General features: G+C 38.4%; 1 protein-coding gene across 4 annotated transcripts in view; it reads right to left on the bottom strand.

Moving 5' to 3' along the window:
- Positions 1 to 322: 322 nt before the first annotated feature.
- The window catches only part of RIC8B (RIC8 guanine nucleotide exchange factor B), a 39,624-nt gene continuing 13,622 nt past the window's right edge, over positions 323 to 26,324 (bottom strand). For 2 of the 4 annotated variants that reach the window (XM_054205592.1, XM_054205619.1), the window contains exons 3-11: positions 21,844 to 22,452; positions 18,697 to 18,791; positions 13,901 to 14,054; positions 13,469 to 13,564; positions 10,792 to 10,936; positions 10,493 to 10,637; positions 8,600 to 8,719; positions 7,226 to 7,264; positions 323 to 840 (exon numbers count right to left, since the gene is read on the bottom strand). In XM_054205592.1, the coding sequence (XP_054061567.1) occupies positions 729 to 840; positions 7,226 to 7,264; positions 8,600 to 8,719; positions 10,493 to 10,637; positions 10,792 to 10,936; positions 13,469 to 13,564; positions 13,901 to 14,054; positions 18,697 to 18,791; positions 21,844 to 22,452 (1,515 nt within the window). In that variant the 3' untranslated portion in view covers positions 323 to 728. The other 2 variants (XM_054205598.1, XM_054205609.1) reach the window with 2 other exon arrangements.

Here is a 26,324-nt window from a genome sequence, read left to right as displayed (position 1 = left end):
GTGTACATACTTGAATGCTGTTTTGAATAGGGACGTTTTTACTTAACCAAAGATGGGGGGGGGAGGTGTGTATATTTGTGTGGTCTTAATAGGGGAGGGGGAGGGAGGACATACAACACACATCATCTTGTTCCCAATTTAAAAGTAATCTTAGCAGCAGTCAGTGACTGACACATTGGTAAAATCTTAAGCAGCAGTTTAACCACAGAAGTGTGCAGCAGTAAGAAATCCAATGATATTTAAAAAAGGGTAGCTCTAAAATCACTGCTGAAGGCCAGTTAAAGCAGTCAGACTTCTAAGTTTAAACATCCTCTGCCCCTAATTCCACTAAGCAAACACGTTTCTTTAATTACAATTATATAAAAGGAGAGACTGGCGAGACAATACAAAAAAATAAAATACCAAGAATGGTATAACCTACAGAGTTCAGAAAACAGGATTCTGGAAAATTAAAGTGTTTTTATTTTATTTTACATTGTTTGCTTTTGTTTTTTATCCCTTTGAAATACATTTTTTAGATTAATAAAGATCATAAACTAATAAATTGATATGTTCTTTGAACAGACATAATAAAAATTCAGACATTACACCACAGGACCCATCATTTAAAACCAGAACAATTAGAGTGATGCTGGCGAATGTGAGGATAAAATGCCTAGATAAAAGATGTGGTGGCTGTAAGGAAAAGTGTGGATTAGAGGAGAATTGAGAGTGAAGCAGGTGATGCTTTAGTCTGAATCTGAGCTGTCTTCCTTGTTGGTTTGGTACTGGCTGGCTGCTTCTTCCAAAGGAGCCATTGTACCATCCGGCCGCACTCCCATTGGTTTTATAAGCTCATCTCTGTAACAGATTTAAAAAAAAGACTATATATTAGCATATGCACACATATCGATTCACATGTGTATAATACAGTCACATACAGTATATGCTTTAGTACATAATGGGCTTTTAAAAGGAAGTTATTTCTGCTAAAGCCCTCTGTTTTGAAGAAAGAGGAACAAAAAACCTTCCAAAATAGGTGGGAGGGGAAGAGCAGGCCAGATAAAGACTTCATTCATGTAGGCCAAACCTACTTAGCCAATTAAAGACACCATGAAAAGTCAGTGCCTAATAGGCTCAAGACAAGGAGCAGGTCCACTGTTTTACATACACAAACTAGCTTTTCTTCTAAGAGTTCTCTGACAGCCATTTCTGCCTAAAATTTCACCTGCCATTCTGGCCAATATATGCCCAGGCAATTAAAACAATTATTTGATCCATATTCATCTTGTTGAAGGAAATAAATCAGATACGAGAACAGACTCTGCCTACACCACTCCTAGGGGTGGGTAAGTACTTGTTGATTCATTTGAAAAAACCTGACTGATTCTAATACTATTGCTTTTGTTTGTGGCAGTTTAATTACAGGATTGACAGCCATTTTAATCTCTTCAAAGCTCCAAAGGCCTCTCAGCAGCTAATCCAATTATATCTACTCCACAAGCTACAGCCTCATCTAAGAGATGATTAATTATTGATTAAGCCAATCAAAAAGTATTAGCAAAGATTTATTTAATCCTTACTTTTTATCACCTCATTTATATGTGGATTATGGCAAAAGCTGTAAGGGCAAAGATAACATTTTGATTTTCTGCTGAAAAAAAAAATAATGGAGAATACCTCTAAATATTCAGAAGTCACCTTAAATAAAGGAGCGGAGGCTTCATGTCAGTTTACCCCTTGCTTGAAAGGCAGCCCAGTAAAACTGCCGATTTAGCACACGTATACCACCCTCCCGAGCCACGGACAATAAAACTCCATCACTCAGTAGGGATGCAAAGGCATTTCACCAGCTCTCATCACTACCTTGGCTGGGAAAAGGGACAAAAATTGCTTGTGCGAGGCTGGCAATCTAACCTGAACGCAACCATAGGAACAGCAAGAAAGGCAACATCTGAATTATGCGGCATGTGTACGCTAGATACTGTACAGTCAAGCAGCAGTTAAATTAAGTCTCCAAGAGTCTCTTTTGCTCAGGAAGAGCAGAGACCAGCAAGACAAACACAGCCATTTGTGCAGATGTGGCAAGCAGATACTACAGCGATAAGGTCACAAATCCCACTGCCTGCAGCATTTCAAACCGTGAGAAACTGGACCTGGAGAAACTGCTGTGGTTTGGCTCACCAGGTCTGCGGCGGGGGGATGCTGGGGGCCAGGGAAGGAGGTTTGTAATGACCATACTCGAAGAGCACAGCCCGGACTTTGTGTGTGTGTAAGAGAAGAATCTATCTTTAAATAGACTGGAGATACCTTGCCATACTTGAGGACTGACAGCAAGTCCTCCTCCTTCAGGCAATGCGATCCAGTGCACAGATTCTGCCCAAATGAGAGCACTCTTAAGTTTTCAAGTATCTGCTGGAGATGTGTGCGAGAAGAGATCAAAAGAATACTTGAGATCAGATTTGAAAGGGCTCAAAAAATGAAGACTGCAGATCTAGTGTCCAAACAGGACCAGAACCCTCCCTGCCTGCTGTGGGGGTCCCCCAAAGCCAAAGCCAGAGTGCTTCAGAGTTGCATCTAATAGCAAAGACTTTTTTCACAGGAAAAAACCCTATACATCTAAGGCCTTTTTAGCTTTTAAACTTTAAACACCATAATACAAAACAAATATCCTTTGAAATCTGTGATCAGTCTTGCAACAAATTCTGCAGTGCCACTTACTCAAATGTGATCTAATACACTTATTTTTGGAGAATAACCTGAAGAGTAAGTCCTTGCTCGTATTTTTTAAGTCCTAAAAGTAAAAACATAGCCACAAAGAATGAAATCACTTTTGCTTCCCTCTAAGCTCAGAGGATCCTAGATTTTTGTTTTAAAAGCCATAATGCATACTCTTAGGTTGCAACATTTAACGTTGCAGCCAGAAGTCATAGAATCACATTATTTTCTAGTCACTTACAATTTATTATTGGTAATAAATAAATTATATTGGCTACTAAAGGATAAAGAAACAGTTCAAGAAAACGGAAAGACAAACACGGGAAAACAAGGTCCCAAGGTCCCCTTACGTGGGGGCCTCCCTCTGCTCACAGAAGGATACTTATAAAATACCTGTAAAAATATTGTCAAGAAGTCCTACCTCATCATTTGTCAATTATAAAGAAATAGCTTTCTCTGCAACTTCCCTTATGTGCTTCACTTTTACACCCTGTTACACACACTCCAGAACTTGACAGAAACTTTTTCTCTCCTGGTCAGTCACCTCTGGAGACACTGAACACCAGATGCAATAGACAAGACAGATCCATACGCACAAGTCTTGATCTGTGGGTTTTGTGGGGGTCTTTTGGGGATAAACGCACCAAGTTTTGTCTGACAACCTAACATAGAAGTCTGAGTCACTGCCGTGCATTTGTATCCTCTGTGATGCTCGAAAGCCTGTTTCTCAGCTCGCTGTACTCAGATTGCACTATTATGACCTGTGCTGTACTGCACTTGAGGTTCGTTCCCAATGCTTTTCCTCCTCTCTAGGCTTTAACCATCAGCTAGGCCGATCTCGTATTTCAGAGAATAACAAGGATGTTTTTCAGTTAACCTTTCTGTGCCTGCATGAGCTTCCTGCTTTGCAAGTCCTTGACCAGGATGAATGATGGTTGTTAGAAGTTTGCTGTTCTTTCTCTGTGTTAGGAGGCTGGACTCCATACATCCTTCCTCAGACAAATGCTACCCAGTAAAACTGAACTGTATCAAGCCAGAAATATTCTAGGCCACCAAAAGAAGAGGTAGGAGGAGAAGCAGGGATCAGCCTGTTTTCTTCCTAACCATAATCTAGTCCTAAAACGGTGTAAAACGTGGCATCCTCTCACCAGTGAAGACTTGACTGCAAACTCCAAAGAAAATGACACGAGTTTACTCATGGGAAGGGGAAAAATCCAGAGGGAGACAAATAGATGAAAAGATCTGGGCTGCCTACAAAGCTAGCTTCAGAAATTTGGAACAACTACCTGCTAAATAACAGAATTTTGGGTAGGACTGCAAGAGGCATCACTGAGCTGACTTCAATACCACACAAGAGCTGATGCTTACCTGGTATGAAGTCTCAGCTCTGCCAGCCTCACCAATTTGCCAGTTTTACAGAGACCTCCACTGAGTTTTGACAACTTGGCCTAGCTGAGGACGTGCTTAATGTTTAAGGTGAAATACAAGGTGGCAAAGGAAGCACCAGAAACTGGCACGTATAACCTCAGAAGAGAGTTCGTTATCCAGAAACTGGATGTTCATGGTCCATCTATAGGGCAGAAGAGAGATCGCTTCAGCCCAGTAGGTGGCAGCGGGAATACTTCTGTATCCATGAAGATATATACAAGTACACAATGTGCATATTTATACATATTTGAACATCCTTATGTGACCTCCCATATACTCAAATACACCTTCTTGCAACATTCATTTTTCTAATGCAAACAAAGCAGTCTATTCAAGCGTACTTAGGAACACACCATAATTAAACAGTTGGTAAAATGCATTCTCTTCTTCCACTTCCAGATCTCCCAAGAGTCCCTTCAAATATATCTATAAAAGTTCTAGCTTCCTGCTTGCCATTTAGCTTGATAACAACTCAAAAATCATTCCCTTGTTTTGAAGGGTAACTCTTTCTTGTCTGCCCTATGTGCTACAGGGCTGTATTGACACATGGAATTAATGATGGTGTCTGTAATGAAACAGCCATCATGTGAACACCAGTCCGCTCCTTTGATAAAATGGCATGTTAGGGACCTATTCACCTCCTTATAATTGAGTACTAAATAATAGTTCCGATCCTTTCAAGTAACATTATTTTGTTCTATGATTAGAAAGGGGAGGGGAAAAAAATATCTATGTAACATTGCCTTCTTCATTCATTCTGTGATTAATTTTGTGGTTTTAATGAGTATGGTTTCTTATTTAGACAGGTTCTCTTACATACTCGTTTTGTTGACTTCTGTTCAATGTACAACAAAACCCGAGCTGTGATAATTGGAGACTATTTCATCAGCAAAAGGATTCTTGCTATTAATACAAGGTTGGCTTGGAAAAAGCATCCTGACATTTTAAATTAGTCAATTAATATACAATTCTACCTACCGTTTATAATAGAAAAAATGTTAGCATTTTTTCCAGACATTTTAATTAACACGGAGTATTTCCAATAATCTATAATATAAACAGACAGAATATCATACAACACTGATTTAAGGTGGCTAGCTTCACATTTTGCAAAAATGAAAGGTTGAGTTAAATCTTTTTGCAGATCTGGGGAGTTTTTCAAAGCGCAAAGATGTGTATCACATAGAGGGGACACTAATTTACAGTCGCCAAACAATTCTCAATGAATCAACAAGACAGTATTGACCCTTACTGCAGACAAAGCCCATAGAGTTACTTTAGAGCCAAGTTCGGGCATCCATCAAACTACCTAAGTAACATCTACATCTTCCAAGAGCTGCAATAATCAAGATTTTTCATCTTCATTTACACTTATAATTTATATATATTTAATGATTTTAAAAAGTACTGCAGCCAAATTTCAGCAAAATATTAATTTCTATAAAAGCTTTTGTAGAACCCAAGTCTATGTTAAAATATTGAGGCAGGGGAAATGGGTTCACAAACAATATCCAGCTTTCCTCCACACTTTCTGATAAAACAAAACTGGGTGATTAATTTTAATTTATCACTGTCAATGGTCAAGAACCCCCTGAACAGGCCTAAACACCGACAGCCTAACAGAATAGAATAGATTTGGAAGTGAGATTGGAAATGACCAAAAGCATGGATCAGATTTACATCACCTCAAAGCAGATTCAATTCTTCAGTGCCAATGCTGAAAATAAAGAGAAACACGGAGAGCAAAAATCCACTGGCATCTTATGGATCAAGGGAGAAAATGCCAATTTGTTACTTATAGTTTCAGTAAAACTGTACAAATGGTACAGTGTAAACAGTTAGCAGCCACTAATGAAGGCTATAACTTTTCAATGACGTAATACTGTTTTGCAAATTTGTTTTTGGAGTTCAATCCATCATCAGGTAGCTTTACAAAAATGATACAGAGCCAGTCAAAGCCAAATCTAGCACACCCCAGTGACAGGCTGGCCCGGTTATCCTTATCAGTCAGGAAGGGAAGCAAGTTTGTCAGTCCTTCAACTTTTTTTTTCCATCCCTTTCTCCAGTAAAATCATGCTAGCTTTTTAAAGCTTAGCTTCCACGACTGGGACAATACAAGTGTGCTAAGCAAACCAGTTTTGCTGTACATCTAATCTCTTGTTCAAGTTACACAGATAAAATTATATAAATTCTTTCAAGATTAGAAGAAGGAGCTGTTGGTTGGCACTGCACCAAATGGAACCTGCTCATTTCATGGTATATGTCCCCTCCTATGGTGACAACAACAAAGACCAGCAGGAGTAGGAAACCTGCCACCAGAAGTCTGTCTCAAAGCAAGATTCAAAACCCAGAACCAACTGAAGGCTCCTATGAAAGCAATCTCCAGTTTAAATTTGTAGGTTGCAAACCAAGGAAAAAAAGTGCATTCCACTGGTAGCTTTAAGTCTCTGAAAACTCCCAGCACTGAAGGGCTCAAGCTGGAAGCAGAAGTGTTTGATTCCAAAAACATGGAGGGACTTCCACTACTATCAGCATGTTACTAACTCTTTCTTCTTGTATGCAAGACTGGCAGCTTCCTATTTTATTTAACATCTGCAAACCCCACAACTGCACTCAATTACATTCGTTAAAAACATCCCACAGCCTCCCAAAACCAAGTCTTATTTTCTATTTCCTTCCTGCCAGCATTCCCCGCCCCCTCCATTTTCGGTAAAACAAAAAGAGTAGGAAGAACAGTCAAGTGATTTTATTCATGTTATTACAGCACCTAAAGGGGTCACATCAACAACACTGTCACACAGTAATCGCTATACTGAAAAACAAACAAACAAAAACCTTACAACAAAAAGAGCCCCAGCCCTGAAGAGTTTGCAGCCTAAGAAACTGCAGGTGGATGTAAGTGACACAGAAAACCCAAGGTGAAAGTAATGCTACTGGCCAAGAGGATAAGTAGTGACACAGGGCACCAGCTGCTTAGTTATTGTCAGTCTGTAGCAGGCAACCCAGCAGGTGCCTCCAATCCTCCAAACTGAAAAGGCTCTTATGCTACAGTAACGCCATTTGGACTTTGTGTGTCTAACTGCTATAGAGAGCAACTGACTTGTCTTCAGGTCTTAGTTTATCTCCGGTCTCAATCTTCCTTTTAAAAAAAAAGTTTTAGACCATTTAATCATCTTATTGTGGTACCCCTTACGCTCAGCATCTTAATTCTCTAGCTTACATAGAAATCGTTCCATTTTACACAGTAGTTCAATTAAGATTACATGTGCATTGCATTTTCTTCTCTTTATTAAAAAGACTGTAACATAATACGCTTGCTTTCCATGCAAATAGTGTGAAAAAGTATCCAATTACTTCACTGACAGTCTCAGATCAGCTGTTCCGACACCCTTCCCTGCTTTCTCTCCTGTTTATAATTCAGTCTTTGTCAGCTAATACAAAATCCAAATTCTCCCATATCTTTTGCTGTATTTCTAATCTTTAGTAGAGATGTAAAAATACTTGGTTTGCTGAATTTCTCTCAACGGATCTTGTTATTTGAATATCTACAGACTCTTACAAAACACAAACACATTTCTAGCTCGAGTCTGCCCCTGCTTGAGGAATGATCCACTTCTGTATTTACCTAAATTCCTACAGCTTCGTTCAATGATGAATTAGTATTACATTAAGTGTTCCTCAAGAACGTAAAATTTTGCTTACACAGAAAACAAAAGTCCAAGCAATCACTCCAATATGGCTACAAAACCAGCGAATTCTAGGCATACTGAGTCAAAACACAAAAAAATCTTCAGCTAACAGCACAGCTCTATTCCCTTTTTGTACATAGAAAGTTATAAAATAAAAATCAACTCTCTGTATCAACAACATATACCTTTATGTCACATTTAGTACCATTTTCTTTTATGATATTACATCATAAACAAAGTATAAAGGTTCATTTGTAATCCAGTCCACACTTACTCTAATAAATCCACAATAATTCTAAATTGTAAATTCCCTTTTAGTTGCTCCATTGTATAATTTATTGTTTCTGGTGACAACTAGTTTCACACTGTGTTTGTTCTTCATATAAGCAGCACACATAAGCGCTGCCATGAGATGCTGCTCATTGGCTTGGGGAAAACGAGTACACTTGCCTTGGGCTTAACAAGTACACTTGCCTTGGGCTTGGATTGTGTCCCATACTTAAAAAAGAGAAATTCTTTTCATTATTATCAGCCTATCTATTTAGGAGGCAGGTCCCCTCACCACCAGATCTTCCTGATTCTGTTCAGTCCCCTCCAAAAGAGGTTTCCCTCTGAAGTCCTGTTACATATCACTCGTTTGTTTGAAGTGCTAAACATTTTTCTCTGCAGTTAAAGTGTTCCTAATCCCAGAAAGAAGTCGATTATAGCACTATTTTGAAGCACTAGACCTTAGTAAAGAGACAGGATATGAGTTGCCTCCCTCAAATGCAGCTATAATACAATACCTGGAAAGTTTATCAAACATGTTGACAAGCTTCATAGCTTCATATTCTTTTTGTTCTTCCGTCATTTCATCCATCGGATTGGGCATTGGTTCTTCTAAGTGACCAGTGATGAGGTTAATGCTGGAAGTGGAAAAACAATACCGTTTACATTTCTATAGAAATATGTAAATTGTCTATCTTCTTGATAGGAGGCAAGAGGAACACACTAACAGAAACCCCCAGACTAAAACTGCCTGAAAGGCACATGAAAGTTTTTACTTTAAATAGCCAACCTTCATTTTTACACCCTTTTTGTAGCCTTTTCTTGTGAATTATTATCTTCTTATCGATTCACTGCATTAATTTCTTGGCACCTACTCAGAAATACACAGAACACCAGTACTTCTTATATTATAACCCATACACAAGCAGTTTGAAAGCAGGGCAATAATGCTGGTAATAACAACAATGTAATTAGTAATAATAACATAGACAGGGAACAGAATGACAGATATTTGTTTGAAACTCATTCCGTACAGGTTTAATTTTGAAGATACAGACAGGTTCCAGTTACATTTTCTTATTAATGAAAAAAACATTGAATTAGTTTACTATTCCCCTTCCATGATGATTTTTGCTCAAACCAAGTTAAAGTTACTTCACTTTGAGAATTTACAATGCCAGTTTTATTTTCACTGTTAAAACAAGTGAATGGCGATACAGAAATGGTAAAAAACAAAGAAACAGTTTTAAAGAACACTTTCAGGGCAAATTATCTTTTCAATCAATTAACTCACAAACATTTAACAGCAATACCGAAAATCAGATGCATAAATCAACTAACAGTTGTCTTGAATGTTTCATTTAAGTGTCAGCTTTTACCTAAATAGATGTTATAGTTTTACTTATATGCATATAACTGGATGTTAGGCTTTTGAAAGAAGAGCAGAGATAAAGGAGCAAGAAAAAATAATACTGAAGTGCAGAAATAAAAAGAAACCTCCTGTTTCAGAGTTCGTTTCTTAGCATAGAAGCAATAGAATTCCTGTAACTTCTCATACATTTAATCCTGTCTTTCATTCATGTTCCTTAATAAGAATCTTTCAATAAGCCACAATTCCCCATCATATACCTAATCATGTCTGTGTAATTCAAGGAAAACAGAGTGAAGTGGAAAAATAATGTGCTTTGGATGCCCACTATCAATAATTTCAGAACGTACCTAAAAAGGCACCAAATCCTAGATGTAACGTGACAAACCAAAACCTCTAACACCAAATCAATTACAATTAATAAAAATCAACAGAGAGAGCTTCTCTATGATCATTGACTCCTTCAAACAAATGTGTTGGATTCCTGATGCATGACTTCTACAGAAGTTATTTAGTCCTTCCGTATTTACTTAGGTGACCTACTTGATTCTTCAGTGAAATTTTAGTACCTTTTTAAGGTTTTAAGGGGGACTTTGTTAAGTCACATTTGACACCTTTATTTTCTCTGTTAAACAGAAATACCCCACAAACAATAGTTAGTAGTTGGGCAACTTCATGAGAGTTCCTGGAAAATCTGGGGCAAAAGCCATCCTTGCTAAGTTTGTTACTATAATTTTTTTTTCTAAAATTTGCTCAAAAATATTTTTTCATACTTGAATTTTAAACACTTATTCAAACTGAATTTAAATCATTCTCATAGTGATTTTTTTTTTCCCCTGGAGCCATCTGACTATATGATGGTCACTCTTAGAGGCTGGTTAATCAATAATTAGATCATGAAGTCAACAGGAGACAGGAGTTAATATAAGCACATGTAATTCCAAAACTGGCCTCTCTGGAAAAGGTGAAACAAAAAAAATTATGTCAAAACATCTACATTGCAACAGGACAGAAAAAAAAACAGGAAAAAACAATACTATACTTTGGCTTTGCAGATTTGTATTCTTCTGTATCTGTATCTTCATCATCTGAGTACCAATGATCTCCTCTTCCTCCTGCTAACAGGCCCCTTGCTGCCAGCAATCCTGCTGCGTTACCATAGCCTGTATATTTTAACAGGCTGTCAACTGCAAAGAGTGATACCGAAAATTATTGAGCTATAATCAGCTACAAAGCCAAAAAACAGCATAGCGTTACAAGAATTGAGAGGTACAGCAAAAGGCAAATATACTAATTACAGCAAGACCTTATATAAGAGGGAGAAGAAAAAGTAATTTTTACCTCTCTCTTTACAAAGAACAAAAAGAAATTCTGCTGCAATTTGCTTTACTCCAAGGTCTACGTGTGTCATAAGGCGCACAAGCTTGTTTCTCACTGTTGTGCCAACTTCTGGACGACTTGATACGTCCCTTAATGGAGGCAATACCTAGCAGCACAAATAAAGGAAAACCAGCATAGAATGCATGGCAATACCTATCCGATCCTTGCAGAAACAAACACAGTCAACAGAACAAGAATATACTGTAAGCTCGGCGCCTTCAGAAAAAGGAATGAAATCAACCCAACTGCGCTTACATGCACTAGTAACAACTCACTTCTTAACATATTCAGGCCTTCTGGTCTGCCACCCTGGGCAGAAAAGTACTCAGTCCCAAACACAGACTTTTTAAAAAAAAGACAATTATTAGGAATTTTAGAGCACCAATGAGTGTCCCAAAATAGTTGGCTCACAGGCAGCAGTAACCTCAGTTCTTTGTTTCTTCTGTTTTGCTCAAGTATCTGGCAAAAGCATTAAAAATACCAGCTTAAGGAACTTACAATATTAACATGATGTGTAATTTACACAGACCAATGAACATACTTATAGTGAAAAAAGCAGGAAAATAAGTAATATTGCAAGTCCTAGTACCATGAATTTAAAAAATTAGCTCTATGTTTACAGAAGAAATGCATACTTTTCCCAGAAAACACCATTTTAAAGGTAAAGCTAAGTTTCAAAGAGATTTTGAAGAAAACACTATTTAACATTTCCGCAAACACACTATTTTCTCATTAAATGTCATTAGTATTGGTAAATTCAACCCTGAAGAAAGGCAGAAGGTTCCTGAAACACGGCTGGTTTTGCAACGTAACTTCCGCCTCCTTGTGCGTATGCATTCAGACTCAAGACCTACATTAATTTTCCACATTCCCAGGGTATGATTCGATCTGCAAACAAATCTGGGCCGCAATATGAAATATTTAATGGTCTGAAGACTCCGGTAAGAATTATGAATCTTCAGTGTTTTACGAGGGAATGAAACCAAAGATGTTACTAATTGTCGTAAGAACTTGCAGGTCCTTTGTCTTCTTGGTGTGTAATGTAAAAATGTCATGTCCTGTGCAAAATTACTGCACAATTACTACTGAAATCAGACTCACTGGGAACCGATACTTAAACAAATGAATGCTACAATATTGACTGCTTTGAAAAAAACAGACCCCATCTTCTTCAAACTAAGTATTCAAACAATTAGCAAAAACATTTTACTTTGTCCCTGCTTACTTTCCCCAATGGGGATAGTACCATGACTGACATTTCACAGAGTGTTGTAAGAATGAATTAATGTTTTTAGAATACTCTAATTCTAATACAGTGATGAGTGCCATAGGACAGTCCATGAGGAAATTAATCATTCTGTCTTCAGATCAGAATTTGAATAGTGCACAATAAATAAAGCCTAAGGCCAACACTTAACAATGAGGGCAATTCAAAATATCAAACATCCGGTCATGCAGTTAGCGGCATCCATCTATTCTGTGCACTATATGAGGCAGTGGTCCTGTGGTAAGAGGCAGCATGCAATTATATCCTGACATCTAGACGCCGAGATGTCATAAAAACATGCAGACAACTTCATTTTCTAACTTCTGAAACTTGGCTCTTAGCAGATTAGAAGAGTATCCTAGGAAAGAACTGCTGTGAACAAAACCAATAAACACCAAGAACAAGTTTCTTAAATTCCTCAAAAACACTTTTCTGGTATAGACGAGAGAGGCAGAAAATATATGCAAACTATGCCCTTTTCCATTATAAACTCTATTTATGAATTGAGATGCAGCTTTGATCTGGGAGCAACGTTTAAGATGCAACCCGAACATCACTGCAGCTTAGGAAAAAGATTTCTCAGCTGGTTTCAGCTGTCTCTCCCTTGCTCGTCTTTTAACTTTTCTCCACTAGACTCAGGAAAATCAGCAGAACAACCAGAAATCACCACACCCAACCACCACGCCATAGAGATCCTTTGGATATTTAACCATAGCATGGAAACCTTTTTTCCTGTATAAAACAGCTCTTTTAAGAGAGCAAGTGCTGAAGTGTGCCTCTGTTCAGGGACAGAGTTTTACTCTGACAGAAGAGCTGATACACACCAGTACACAGGTTTCAATTGCAACGACTCCTGCCTGCTGAAGTCAAACTAAAGCTCAGGCAAAACCCACCAAAACACCTTGGTACGGTAGGCAAACCAACACCAAAACCCACCTACGGTAGCCTCGCTGGCTACCATACAGCTTTGCCAAGTTCTGTTAACGGCACTGAATTATTTTTTATATGCTGGATGTAAGGGGACAGACCTCACCCAGTTCTTTGTCCCTGCAGCACATGATCCACGGTGCCCCATGTTAACACACCTTTACACCACCCCTAACGCTACTACTTAACAGCTCGACAAAATGTATCGTGGAACTTAGGCCATAATATCTATTGATTTACATGACTGAAAAATTATTTCTATAGCTGACAGCTGTCAGACTGAAAAAAGCCAGAAAAATAGAAAAAATACTGCAGAGAACTTTGTGGGTAATTTAATATGGAACCATTCATGCTTTTAAAGTATCAGTGTCTTGCACTGACGTACAAACCTCAAAAAGTTTACCATTAGCATCATATTCAAATTTTGATGAATATTTTACTTACCTGAGCTTTGATAAACTTCCTGATATTCCTATGAGTTCGGCAGCATTCAGTTAATAAACTGAGAACTGGAGTTAGACCTTCTCTATAGCTGCTTCCCTAAAATAAAACCAAATAAAACATTTTTAAGAGTAAATTTTTGTTTTCAAATCCTAGGAGCCCTTCAATAAAGTCCTATATGACAGCCAAAACATGAACTTTACATAGATATAAACAAAGAGCCAAATGTTCATCCTCTCACACACACAAGCAAGTATGTTTCAGATGATAGAGGAATTTGTTCTCAATTTTGAGGTGTTTCACAATCTAGAAGAAAGGTCATCCGTATTTGTGATAAACACTGTCTGAAAGGATTATAAGAACTTTACATATATGCACTTTTTGCTTTAATGAAAGAGGGAGGCCCCTTTTGTCAAGAATCTTTACAGTCCATACCTTGTCTATTCTCTTCTCCATGAAATCCAGCAAAATTTGAATTGCTGTCATATTCATACCATTGTATTTTATATCTGTTTCCTCTTGGGATGATGGACTAATAAGAACATCCAAGCAAGAAACGGGAACATTGCTTAAGAGGTTGATCGCATTGCTGAAACAGATTTTTAAAAATTCATTATTATTTTGAAAGAAAGAATTAAAAACAGAGTACAACTCACCCTAAACTGTTTGTACAACTGCAAGCAGAAAGGCCCTGCAACTCAAACAATGCTTTATTTTCTACTCTCTGGGTTTTAAAGAAGGTGGCATGCATTATCGCCTGAGTGCTGGCTCTTGGAACAAACAAGGAAAAAGAAAGACAAAAGCTCCAAAAGCTATACAGCAGCAGTGCATTATTACTTCCAGCCCCCGCGGCATCCCATCCCTTAGATAAGGCACAGCTTCCAGCAATGTTACAGCAGCTGATCTTGCAGGACAGCAGGGGGAACTCTCACATTGATTTGCAGCAGTCGGAAATTTTTTCCTGCTTGAAACTTAAAACATTTCACACCACATCCATATTACCATCATCAACGTGACAAAGTACACCGTAGAAAACATTTCCTCTTCCTATAGCAGTGGGGTGTGGTGGCAATTTCTCATGTCCCCTGAAATATTTCCACTTTTACTCAGTTTGTAGCGTATTGGAAATACAGAAGGCTTTTAACACATTAAAAAAAGACTCAGCTTTATTTACCAAGCACTACCTTTCAGTAAGTGGCAGTCTTTGCATTCTATGAAGCAGAGCCTCCCAAATATCCATTACGGGATTTAAATTAGAGCGCAGGGTCCCTCCCTCCTCTTTAATGGAGTAAGATGGAACTTACTTGCAAGGGTCTCCTGCGTGGTACACAACCCTTGAGTTTGCTATCTATCCTGTTACACAGACTTGCATTTGTACTCTTTCTGAATAAATTACACAGATGCTGCAAAAATTAGAATTCTGTCATTATTTGCTTGCTGATGCACAAGTAAAATTATAAATGGCTATATTTAGAAATACTACAGAACTATTCAAGGCTTACACATACAGACCTCAAAGCTATCAACGGAACTATGAGCACTGATGTTTTCAAGGATTGGTGGAGTGTTCCAAGAATAGAGAAAACTTTTCAAACAACTTCATTTAACACTTTTAATAATATTTACTTAGAAGCTGCCCTCGGGTTTTACGTTGTATTAATACAATTCTAACAAAGGTTTAGTACAACAGAAAGCAAATCATGGCAATGAAATGTAACAGGATTTCTAACAAATACGCTAGTTTTGGTCTGATCAGACTGGGTGGCTGTTCCACATTGTGCCCTCTCCCTTTTGCTCTTTTAGCAATTGAAATTCAGACAACTTCTACCTTTTGGAAAGCTTGTTCTCTTTGTTTTGTTTCTAATTCCTGTTTAAGATACATCTTTTATATCATAGAAGTTACTCCACTCCAATAATTCAGGAACAGGCAGAAACAAAACAGACTGAAATTCAACAAATATTTGGTGGCTTCAGGCCTTTCATCAAAAGTTCTCTTTTTACCAGTTTCTTATTAAACAACCAAGTTCCCAAACACCTACAAAATTAATTTTCTGGATCACTGTGTCTGAGCTATTCTTTTCAATAAATGAAGCCCGGCTTTCTGATCTTTGTCACTCCACTGACAGTTTTATTTGTGGTAGAGGAGTGTATGAAATTCTCCAGCTACCAGGAAGTCAGTGACTATGCACAGATCTGCACAATAGTGTTTGCATTCCTACTCCAGGGGGTAGAAATACTGCGTATATTACTCTCCCCTTTTCGGCTTCCTAGAGATCATTAATCACTGGGACATGACATCCACCCACTCATGCTCCCAGCCCCCTCCTGATATGCAAATTCAGAAGCAAAGGCCTATTTAGAGCTGCTGAATGCCTTGATTAAAACCTTGTTAGTGGGCAAAAATGGCACTCACTCTAATATGTGGTGCTTTAAGCTGTTCATATTCAAACGTTAAGTAATGACATGACAGAACCACAATAATGACAACAATACCAGGTACTAAATTAGCTAAGATATTTTTATAGGTAACTTCTGCTTATTTATTAGATAGAGGGTCACACTGGCAATCAGTACATCACAGCTCAGGGCATGTATCCAACATAAATGTTCGCATAAAATAAATCCTCAACTTAAACATTCAGAGCACAAGCATTCGTTCATACAATGTGCATTAACCGGCTGCCCAAACCCTTCATTTAAGCATCTTGACATTCTGCAGATTTACAATTTTACAGAAGTGCAAGTGATCAGCAGTCCTAAGAAATGTACTTGTGCCTCCCTGATGCTTTGTAAAGTTTATTCTGTATTCAGGACTGCTTATATTTTATTTCCATTTTTAATGTTGTTTTCGTAACTGCTGTACTGATAGGCTCCAGGTGGAACGCAGAGCAAGAAGTTGTACTCTGCTCTGCCTCACATCTCATCTCTAGCAATAAAGATTGCACGGTCAGAGTCCAGCACACTGAATAGCCCAAACGATGACACAGCCTCATTTTTTTAGCTATGCTATATTAGCTATAGACTGCTAACACAAGTCTACTCATTCATTATTGAAGCTCCTATCAGGAATTAAAGATTTGCTTGAGCAAATACACCAGGGGACTGAAGTGGGGCCCTCTGAGCCCCTGATCCTTCTGAGGATTTGCAGGGGCATTAGTTCTGACTATACCTTTTCTATTCCAGAGATGCCTTATGATGAATAGTCTTGGTGGAAAAGCATATTAAATCATTCAGCTTTTATTGCATCCTGTAGCATTCAAAGACAAAACTCAGGTTCTGCAAACGGGATGAAATATTTGAATCACAGAAATCAAAACCTGTACAGTGCTCTTCTGGCGTGTTAAAAAAAACCCCAAGCGTGACATGAATCAAGACTGAATACTACATGCAGCAATACTACACTTGCATTCTTTCTTCTGTCAACTTGAGCGAAACAAACTTGCTACAGTTAGCTAACAGAGGGAGAAAGCTGTTTTCCCAGCATAACAGAAAGACTGAGGCAGTGCTATACTGAGTCTGATGGAGAAGGGGAAACAACTGAAGTGACCCAAGGCAGTGATAACCATCCTCATTTCTTTTCTGCTTCCCCTCTCTCAGAATTAGGGAGAATCTTTCCCTTGACTTGGTGTCTCCATAAGGTCCACGTGGGCAGCACCTGTACACACGATATTCCTTCTGGCTGAAAAAAGCAAGGACAGAAATCACACCAATACTACATATTCTCCACAGCTGCCACCTTGTATATGTAAAGCCCTTTTTGGATGTTATCTGCAAGGGTTTGCAAAAGCTAAAACCAGAAGGACCTGCATAACGTGCATCCTTTTGCGCTAGCACAAGATAATTACATTTTACAGGGTGGTATATTTTACAGGGTGATTAGACTAGTCAGATTTCTGGACAAGGAAACAGAACCTGTTTTCACAGGAGGAGCATCAGCTGTATAATAATTCACCAGATACCAGGCAGTCTTGTTGACTACGTACAAGCTTAAACGCTTAAAGGCCAATCTCTGCCTTCTTGTAGTTGTTGAATTTATCCAAATCTGTTCAATTTTCCCAGCAGTGCGGGACTTACTCCCACCAGTCCCTCCCTTAAAGGAGGATGAGAGCACAAATATCCCACCATATGCAGCAGCAAAGAGAAAACACTGACCGCCTTTTAGGACACGCTCAGCACTAACTTTAGTCATGGCAACTACTGCAGGGGTATCCTAAATTATTCCAAACTAGTCTGCACCAACTGAGAAGGGCTCTGATGTGGGACTTTAGTGTTCACCTACTAAGACTGCTGATCTCTAGGAGCTTTCCAAGATTTTAGTTATGTTCATTTAACCCTTTCAAGACTGCTGTGTGTGAAAAGCTGCTTCCTGGAGACTGCTGGTTCAGAAGATGATCTTCAAAAGATCCTACACTTAAATATACAGACATCTCAGAAGAAGAAAATGGCAACAGTAACTTTCATTGCTGAGAGATAATGTGGGATAGCATTTGAAGCTACTGTACTGTTGGGCCCTGTGAACAGCTGACCTACTTGTATAAAAATAAGGATGTCACGGAGAAAAACTAGTAACACTGAACAGAGAACTACCACTTCACTAAAAATACCCTGAATTTTGATTGAATTATTGGCTGCAAATACATAACAAACAGCTGGGTGCAGGACTGAGGAAGGCTAAAATAACCAATGCACCTAAAACTGCAAGATCTTCTCACTCATCTTTGGGAAAAACAACTCCAAAATGTCACCAGGGAATTGATATTTGTACTTTTAATAAAGCAGCCTAGAACCACTGGAGATAAAACACCAACTTGTTACCTCCATCCCAATCCACCAGAATTGCAAAACTGATATACAAAAAAATCTCCAAATGCAGTTCTTCCATCAGCTTCTGTGCAAAAAACCCAAAAGTTGCATTCCACTTTAATTTGCACTACCTCTAGAACTTCCATATATATCTTCATCTTTGGTTACACAAAAAAACAGATTTCGAAAAGGTCAGCTTCATTATTATTGATTAAAAATAACAACCTCACCAGCCATTTTCTCTCTGGAATAGTGGACATGTTTAAACAATATTTCAGGCAAACAGTTTTCATCAAAAAGCTTCACAATATTTTACTCAAAACTACAGTTTTCTTTGCTTCTCAGATTCCCACTTCAGATTTTAGTTGTATTTTTAAAAAAATAAAGAATAACCTTTTAAAATAGATTGGTTCTGCAATTCTACTGACCTGTGCAACTCTTCAGTTTTGTCTTCAGTAGGGCCCGTGGTTAATAAGCAGTATCGAAGGATGGCAGCCATGTAACGAAATTGATGAGATTCATTCTATATAAATATAAATTATGAAGATATTTTTTCATTTTGAAGATTGCAAGTGGGGGTTTCAGGTCACTAGAATAATAAAAATTAAAGATGGAAAATACCTATTAGATCATAACACCCATCCCTATCAATAAAAGGACTGTACCTTAGAGTTCACTGAATGCTTAATGCAATGTAGTTGTCATATTTTAACCAGGCTTTTTGAAAGGCATTGTGGACTTTTTTCCAGTGAAATGAACCTCCACTACCAGAAAACCCGGATACAAGCATTTGCTCAACTCCATACCACCACTCCTCATATACCACTACTATCTTCCTTTCTCTATTTACACTCAGCCGCCTCTTCATCCATTTAGATTACATATGCCTTTCATTTCGTTTGCCTCCTCCTAGTTTAGACTTTTTGCTGCCAACAGTTTCATTCCCCCACCCAGTCTGTTTCCTTTCCTAATTCACTTGCTTGTGCTGCTTTGATACCTTTTCACCATTTCCTTCATAACTTCTCTACTCTCAGCAACCTTATTTGCCCTACTTTTGCTCTCTCCAAGCAACTTCCCATCCCGATCTCCCACCAGACAGCAGCCACACAAAAGTACACCAGTAGCTTGCAATCATTTAATTGTGTGTATCATTGTCCTGGTCCTTTTTCATTGTCTCTTCTTGGCATCCATCATATGTTCTGGTGTGTTTGACCTAGCACAAAGCAGCCCAATGTATCTTTTGTAACGTCAGCATCCAAATCTGCCAGCTGTACCACCTGCAGCTCTTGTGTGGCTTTGCGACTTTGAAACCATCTCCAGTCATTAAATATTGGTGTTTCAAATGGTTCTCTTCCCCTTAGGACGGATCTCATTTAGTTTTCTACCCACACACATAACCTCTCTGGTCTCCTTTTATTTTCCATTCCATCTAGTGTTTGTAATCTCTTCAAATTCTGCATCTTCAGCCCGCTTAATTAACATGCTGTTTACTCTTCTTACAGATCATTAATATTTCCACAGGGATACTTGCTATACAGAATGCCACGTAACATACCTGGCTAACAGTTTACAACTACTAAAGAGCTCTTTAATTTAAGGGTTGCTTGCTTTTAGGAACTTTTATAAAGAGTTATTATATAAGCTTTATCTCAAAACACAAAATAAGCTTCTCCCACCCCAGAATGTCTTAAACTCTCATCCAAATTAAAAAAAAAAAATATTAAAAAAAAATGTACTAACACCAGAATATCCTCTGATCTGAAGGAAATTCTCCTGACAGCTGTGTGCTTGGGCTATTGGAGGAGGAAAAGTTCGGTGGGACAAAACTTCCCTCATCCCAGACAGCGGCCAAACAAAACCTCATCAGATAACACCATAACTGTGTGCCACCTCCTGCCTGCCTTTCTGTGGTAAACTGGGCTTTTAATTTCTCAAGATTCCCAGTATTTTGTAAGAGTACATCAACCTTGAGATCCAGACTTCAAGAGCTTACTACTCAAGAGTTGAACATGTAATATAGCTTCACTTTCCGACCTAACCTGACATTATTTCCTCCACACAGAAGTATTTAATTGCAAAGACAATAATTCTCAAACTCTGAAGTAGCAAACATTCATATAGCTGTGTTACACACTTGACTTTGAGTCAAGTTTCTCCACTCAGTCAAGTTTTCCTACCTCCACAACAATCATGTGTCCGTACAAAGAACTTTCTCTGACAAAGTTAAAGATATTTTTAATAAAGGTCTAAGTCAAGGATATAAACAAGAGGAAAGCCCCTCACTTTCTTCGTGTTTCCTTGAAATTTGAAATATTAGCTTTTCTGATTTTTCTCTTCACAATCTTAAATTTCAAGATTTCTTATTCAGAGTATCCTTGAGACATTAAAGCAAAGAATAAGCTTCATACTTTTCTCAAGTTTTACATTCCTTAATGTTATGATTAATATAATATTTGCTGTTTAGTCCAATGCACTAAAGAGAACAATTACTTGTTCATTTTAACTACTGTAAACTTCTACTTAGCTTTATATGCTACATATTTTCAGTGCCCAGTGACAAGTTAACACTGTTTCAGAGACAATATGATGTGGACTGAAAAAAAGATCTCCTCTTTAATTCTATTACTGTAGCACAGACTTAGGTTATTCAACAAAAAATTTATCATTATCATTTCTGTTTATAAATTTAGGGATGCAACACATACATAGGAAGAAAAAAACGTAGATCTGATGTTGTAATGAAAAAAACCAAGATATATCTTAGGAATAAGACATAACAATGAAAGTGTGTTTGGTTCTTGTACTTGACCTCATCTTAAAAGATAACGTTTAAGTCCAAGCCTGGAGTTGGGAGGATGGGAGAGAAAGACATTAAAACCAGTACCACTCTTTCTTCAAAGTTATTTGTTAAAAATTACAGTTGATGTACTTATCATTATGCCCAGAAAAACAGAAAAAAACTAGGGAGACTTCTCAGCTCTAATTATTACCCTATTGCCACAGTCCACAATCTCCAGAGATGTAGCCATCCGAAAGACTTATATTAGAAGTCAGCTAATCATTAGTGAAGAGCATTTATTTTCTTTTACAAATCTCAGACTCTTAGGAAATGGCCTTCTTATTTTTTTTTAATATTTGAAAATGCACAGTTCTAACTTGCATTATATAATCCAAGCTACTCTCCCATTACACAGAACATGTATTGATTAGATTTTTTGCCTAAGTAGTAACAAGAACAAAGAAGTTATTTTGGTATTCAAGCAATGAGCATTAAAGACTCAATACCTCGTGAAAGCCCAAGATCATCAATACACAACAGAAGCAGAATTCAGACAGACAAATTTTCTCAGAGTGATTTTGCATATAGAGAAATTAGGGTGCAAAATTTCAAACTACCTTAGCTGCTATTTTGAAAAATGCAATCATATTCCATCAAAATTACAGTAGTAAAAATTTAGTATTAAAATCCTTGCTCTGGGGCTTGGACAACAACTGCCTCTTGTGTATCTACCTGCTGGTTTTGGCTCTTGCAGCCTAAACAAAACCATTTAAAAACCACTTCAACTAAACCTTACCTTGCTGTGGACATTCCAGCTGTCAAGTGTTACATTAAAAAGAGCCTTTAGTGCCTCAATGGCACAATCTGTGTCTTGCAAAGATAAAGGAGGCCTGTCACGATCTTCCGCTGCTTTATATTCTTCTGTCCATCTTACACTCAGGGAACTTTCCAAAGCCTGAGTCAAAACTTGCACTCCTTGTAGTTCCTGACGCAACTGCGACCTGATATCTGTGTGCAGAAGCGACAAGAGGAAGAGGAGACGCAAATCAAAGCATTTAATGTCATCAACAAACTGTTGGTCCTTGCATTTTTCGAGAAGATTGCAGAGCATAGCCGCAAGATTCAGTTCCAAACTGAGCTTCTGTGCAACAGGACTATTAAAAATAATGTTACAGAGGCATTTTAAAGCTTCTACTATAACAGGAAATTCAGACACTCTCTCCAAAGGATCTTCCACAGTGTCCAGCTTTGCTAGCCTCATAAGGATCTGCATGTTCCTCTTCGTGGTTACAGGCACTAAAACCTTCTTGTCCCTGGAGAGAATCCGGAGGGTCTCCAGGCAGGCAACTTGACATGAAGTTTTTGTGTCTTTTTCAAGGATGTTTAGAATTCCCTCACATAGTTTCTATGCAAACACAAACAAACAAACAAAAAAGGAATGGTTTTAGCATGAAAATACTGATGGCAATATTTTTGGTGGGAACTTTTGAGTTTTCAGCTGACTTGACTTGAGAAACTAGGTATTCTGTGTTAGCTCTTCAAAACAGAAACTATTGCAAAATACCTCCAAAGACCATCAAAAGCAGTTTTCCTCAGCGATACAATCCAAGTACCTCAACACTCGTAAAAGCATTAGGCCAAAATGGCAGATGCTATCCACCATCGCCTGCTACCAAGTTTTCTCAGTATCAGGACTGAAAACCTGAGTAGCCAGAGTAACAAGGCTAGAGAGAAGTGCAAGGTTTTAAAAATATGTTAAAGTAGAACAGCCACAGCTACAGTACCTGCACAATTATAAGCTGAGGTTGTTTCAGTCAGGAGGCTGGGAGAAAAGAAACCAAACCAATATAACTGCTGCTCAACATACAAATATTAATACTCCACGTTTGGTAACAGCTATAATTTGTGTTGCTACTTCAACCTAATCTACGGACTTCTCCCATCCTAAGTAAGATTCTTAGAAACGTTACCCCTGACATAGAAATATAACACAGTTTTACTGGAAGACTTAGGCTATAGCTGTTTTACCAAACCAGTAAAACTGCTGCTTCATCAACACCGATTGCTCTCGATACCATCGATACTTTATACCATCGTCACTGCAGAGGTAAACATTACTCATATAAATGCAGCATGAGAAAATACAGCACTCCAAGAATCTGCAGGTCAGAACAGTAACATCTGAATTACAGAAAAATTACCTTTTGTGGCAGAAACGGACAATGAGATGATCAATCAAGAGAGAAAAGACAGGACAGGAGAGATTCCTTGGTGGGGGAGGACTCCATAGGGCTTTTATGCCTTAAGCTCAGAACACTACTACTCATGGGTACCAGAGCCAGAAGTATAGTCACAACGAAGTTCCCAGATAAGTGGCAATACAAACTGCATCGTACCTCACAGGACACGGTTCTTTCCCCCTTCTCACCCCACAAGCTTTGTGTCTTGACCATTGACACAAATAGATTACCAAAGAAGCCAGAGTAGCAACTGAGTTGAATAGCCCTAGTGCAGAAGTCCACTTAGGAACTGAAATTCTATCGTGGTCTCAGGCAGTATATGTCAATAAGAAAGTGATAAAAAAAAATGTAGGAATACTAGTAAAGTAAAAAATAGTTCTTGGAGAACGGTCTCTAGAATTGCACTTTTCATCACCACCACAATAAAAAGGCAGGGAGCACAGCAACCCATCACCCTGACCCAAAGTTCAAAACAAAAGTTCCACTTGGGACATCCAAGCAAGTTACTGTGATCACTTACAACCAATGCCAAGATAAAAAAAAAAAAAGTTTAAGTCTAAAGCAAATCTACAACAGACACTCCAGAAGAATAAGGGAGAAAAAAACCCACAAGTCTTCAACAATGTTAAAAGACAATCTGTAAACAAAATCAGACAGTAGGAACTCACAATATGATTTCTAGTATGCTTGTCCTGGGGTGAAGCCCACCCAAAAGCACCACCCAGATGAGCAAGACCTTGATTACATCCCCACAGCCCTGACCAGATTAATCCAGTAAGTGTTTGAAAACCAGGAGTGAGCTCCACCTCTTACTATAACACAAACAACATGAGAAATCTTTGTCAGGGTATTATAGACACTACAACAGTATAAAACCCACATTTGACCACCTGTGCAGGTGTATAGGTACTTACCATGGGAATTCCATAGACAAGTACCTGGAAAAAAGATACTCAAGTACAGTGTTTTCTAAGTTCTTCAACATTAACCTAATGCTGCTCCCACAGAGCTGTACAACGCCCTGACTTGAGCACAGTATGCTACACCCGCACTAAATGTTTCTGAAGAAGGACACGGACCTGCTGGAACGGGTCCAGCAGAGGGCCACAAAGATGATCAGAGGGCTGGAGCGCCTCTCCTGTGAAGACAGGCTGAGAGAGTTGGGGCTGTTCAGCCTGGAGAAGGCTCCAGGGACACCTTATAGCAGCCTTCCAGTACCTATTGGGGCTACAGGAAAGATGGGGAGGGACTCTTTATCAGGGAGTGTAATGATAGGACAAGGGAAACAGTTTTAAACTGAAAGAGGGTAGATTTAGATTAGATATTAAGAAGAAATTCTTTACTGTGAGGGTGCTGAGACAGTGGAACGGGGTGCTCAGAGAAGGTGTGGATGCCCCATCCCTGGAAGTGTTCAAGGCCAGGCTGGATGGGGCTTGGAGCAACCTGGTCTAGTGGGAGGTGTCCCTGCCCATGGCAGGGGGGTTGGAACTAGATGATCTTTCAGGTCCCTTCCAACCCGAACCATTCTATGATCTTTGAAGGTTTTTTTAAAAAATGTCTAGGAAACAAAAACCGACCAGTCTAGATCCACAGTCTGGTCACAGCTCAACTTCTTACAAGAATTTTGTTTCTATTGTTAAGAGAGTTTCCCATACAACTAACTTTGCTTTGCAAGCTGAAGTAACAGTCGTGAGGTTTGTTTGGTTTTGAGGAGTAACAGAGAACTGAAAGGACAGCTCACAGAACTCCAGGAAAAGGTCAGTTTATTCTGCTCCCCATTTAAGGACATTTTTATTACACTTAGCAGTTGTTGACATCAGCTGCTACAGGGTGGTCTGTAACAATTTACGCAAATTCAACAGCTGGTTCACCAGCTGGACTCTCCCTCTCTTCAGGAACTGTGTAGCAATACCATATTATCAACACAAGAAGCCAAGTTACCAGCCTTCCCCAAACCAAGACGCTGAATGAAGACTTCAAAGACATACTGGGTCAGACAGACTGCTTTATCAGTAAATAGAAACAGCACAAAAACACATTTAATTTTTCATTAACAGTGCTGAAGGTTTCTTCTAGGACTTTAAATACCAAAGATCACTTCACAAATTACCTGATTCAATCAATAACCACTGAAATTAAGGGGAGTTTCCACTCATTTTTGTTAGCAGCAGAGCCTATACACATCTTGCGCCCGGTGCTCTGGTCTTTAATCTCAGATAAAATCTGAACACTCATTTGACTACAAAGAGATCAATCCTCCCAAATTCAGACTGATTTTTTTTTTTTTTGTAAGTTGCATCTACCCGCTCCTATGGAAGTCTCACTGCAAAATGTCAAAAGCACCACAGGGAAGATCCCAAAGGGCACCAAACTCCCACTGATTTGCAATGGGAGGTGGAAGCCTAACCCTCCCTCCACACATTTGAAGACTATCCTTGCAATTTAATTAAAAATTATAAAAACCATCATCTCATGGCTTCAAATCTTAGTGAAATGCAGCAACAGAAGATTCTTAACTCTGAATAACTGTACTAAAGATAGATACTAAATAGAACACAAGCTTTTTTTTTTTCTTTTTTTTTTTTTTTTTTGAGATTTCGCAACCTACTTACAACTTAAAAAAAACAAATTGTTGTTGGGCTTGTAAGGTGCTTCATTTTCTACATGTTCCTGAAGCCTGGGCTGTATAAAAGATTTCACAGTAAGCTAGAGCTTATTTTTAAAAGCATTAATTAAAAAGTTTTATGCATACTATATTAACAACTAAGCCATCATACACTTAAGAACAAGTTACTAAGCTTCCTAGCCATTACAGCTAAATACATTTTTTTTAAGATGCAAGACTCGCATAAGTGAAAAACACCTAAAAATTGCTGACAAAGTTCCCTTGAGTTAGACCCTGGTAAGCCATCAAGAATTATTTTAAAGGAACCAGCATTCAGTTATGATACCTCCACTTGCAATACTACCAAAATCCGTGAGAGCGAACCACTGCTTGCTCATCTCAGGTGCCAATAGGAGCTTAGGAAAAAACAGA

This window comes from Rissa tridactyla, chromosome 1, assembly GCF_028500815.1.
Source record: "Rissa tridactyla isolate bRisTri1 chromosome 1, bRisTri1.patW.cur.20221130, whole genome shotgun sequence".
In the NCBI taxonomy this organism is placed as follows: Eukaryota; Metazoa; Chordata; class Aves; order Charadriiformes; family Laridae; genus Rissa; species Rissa tridactyla.
Note: the sequence above shows the minus strand (reverse complement) of the source record. Positions and strands in the feature narration are given on the sequence as shown.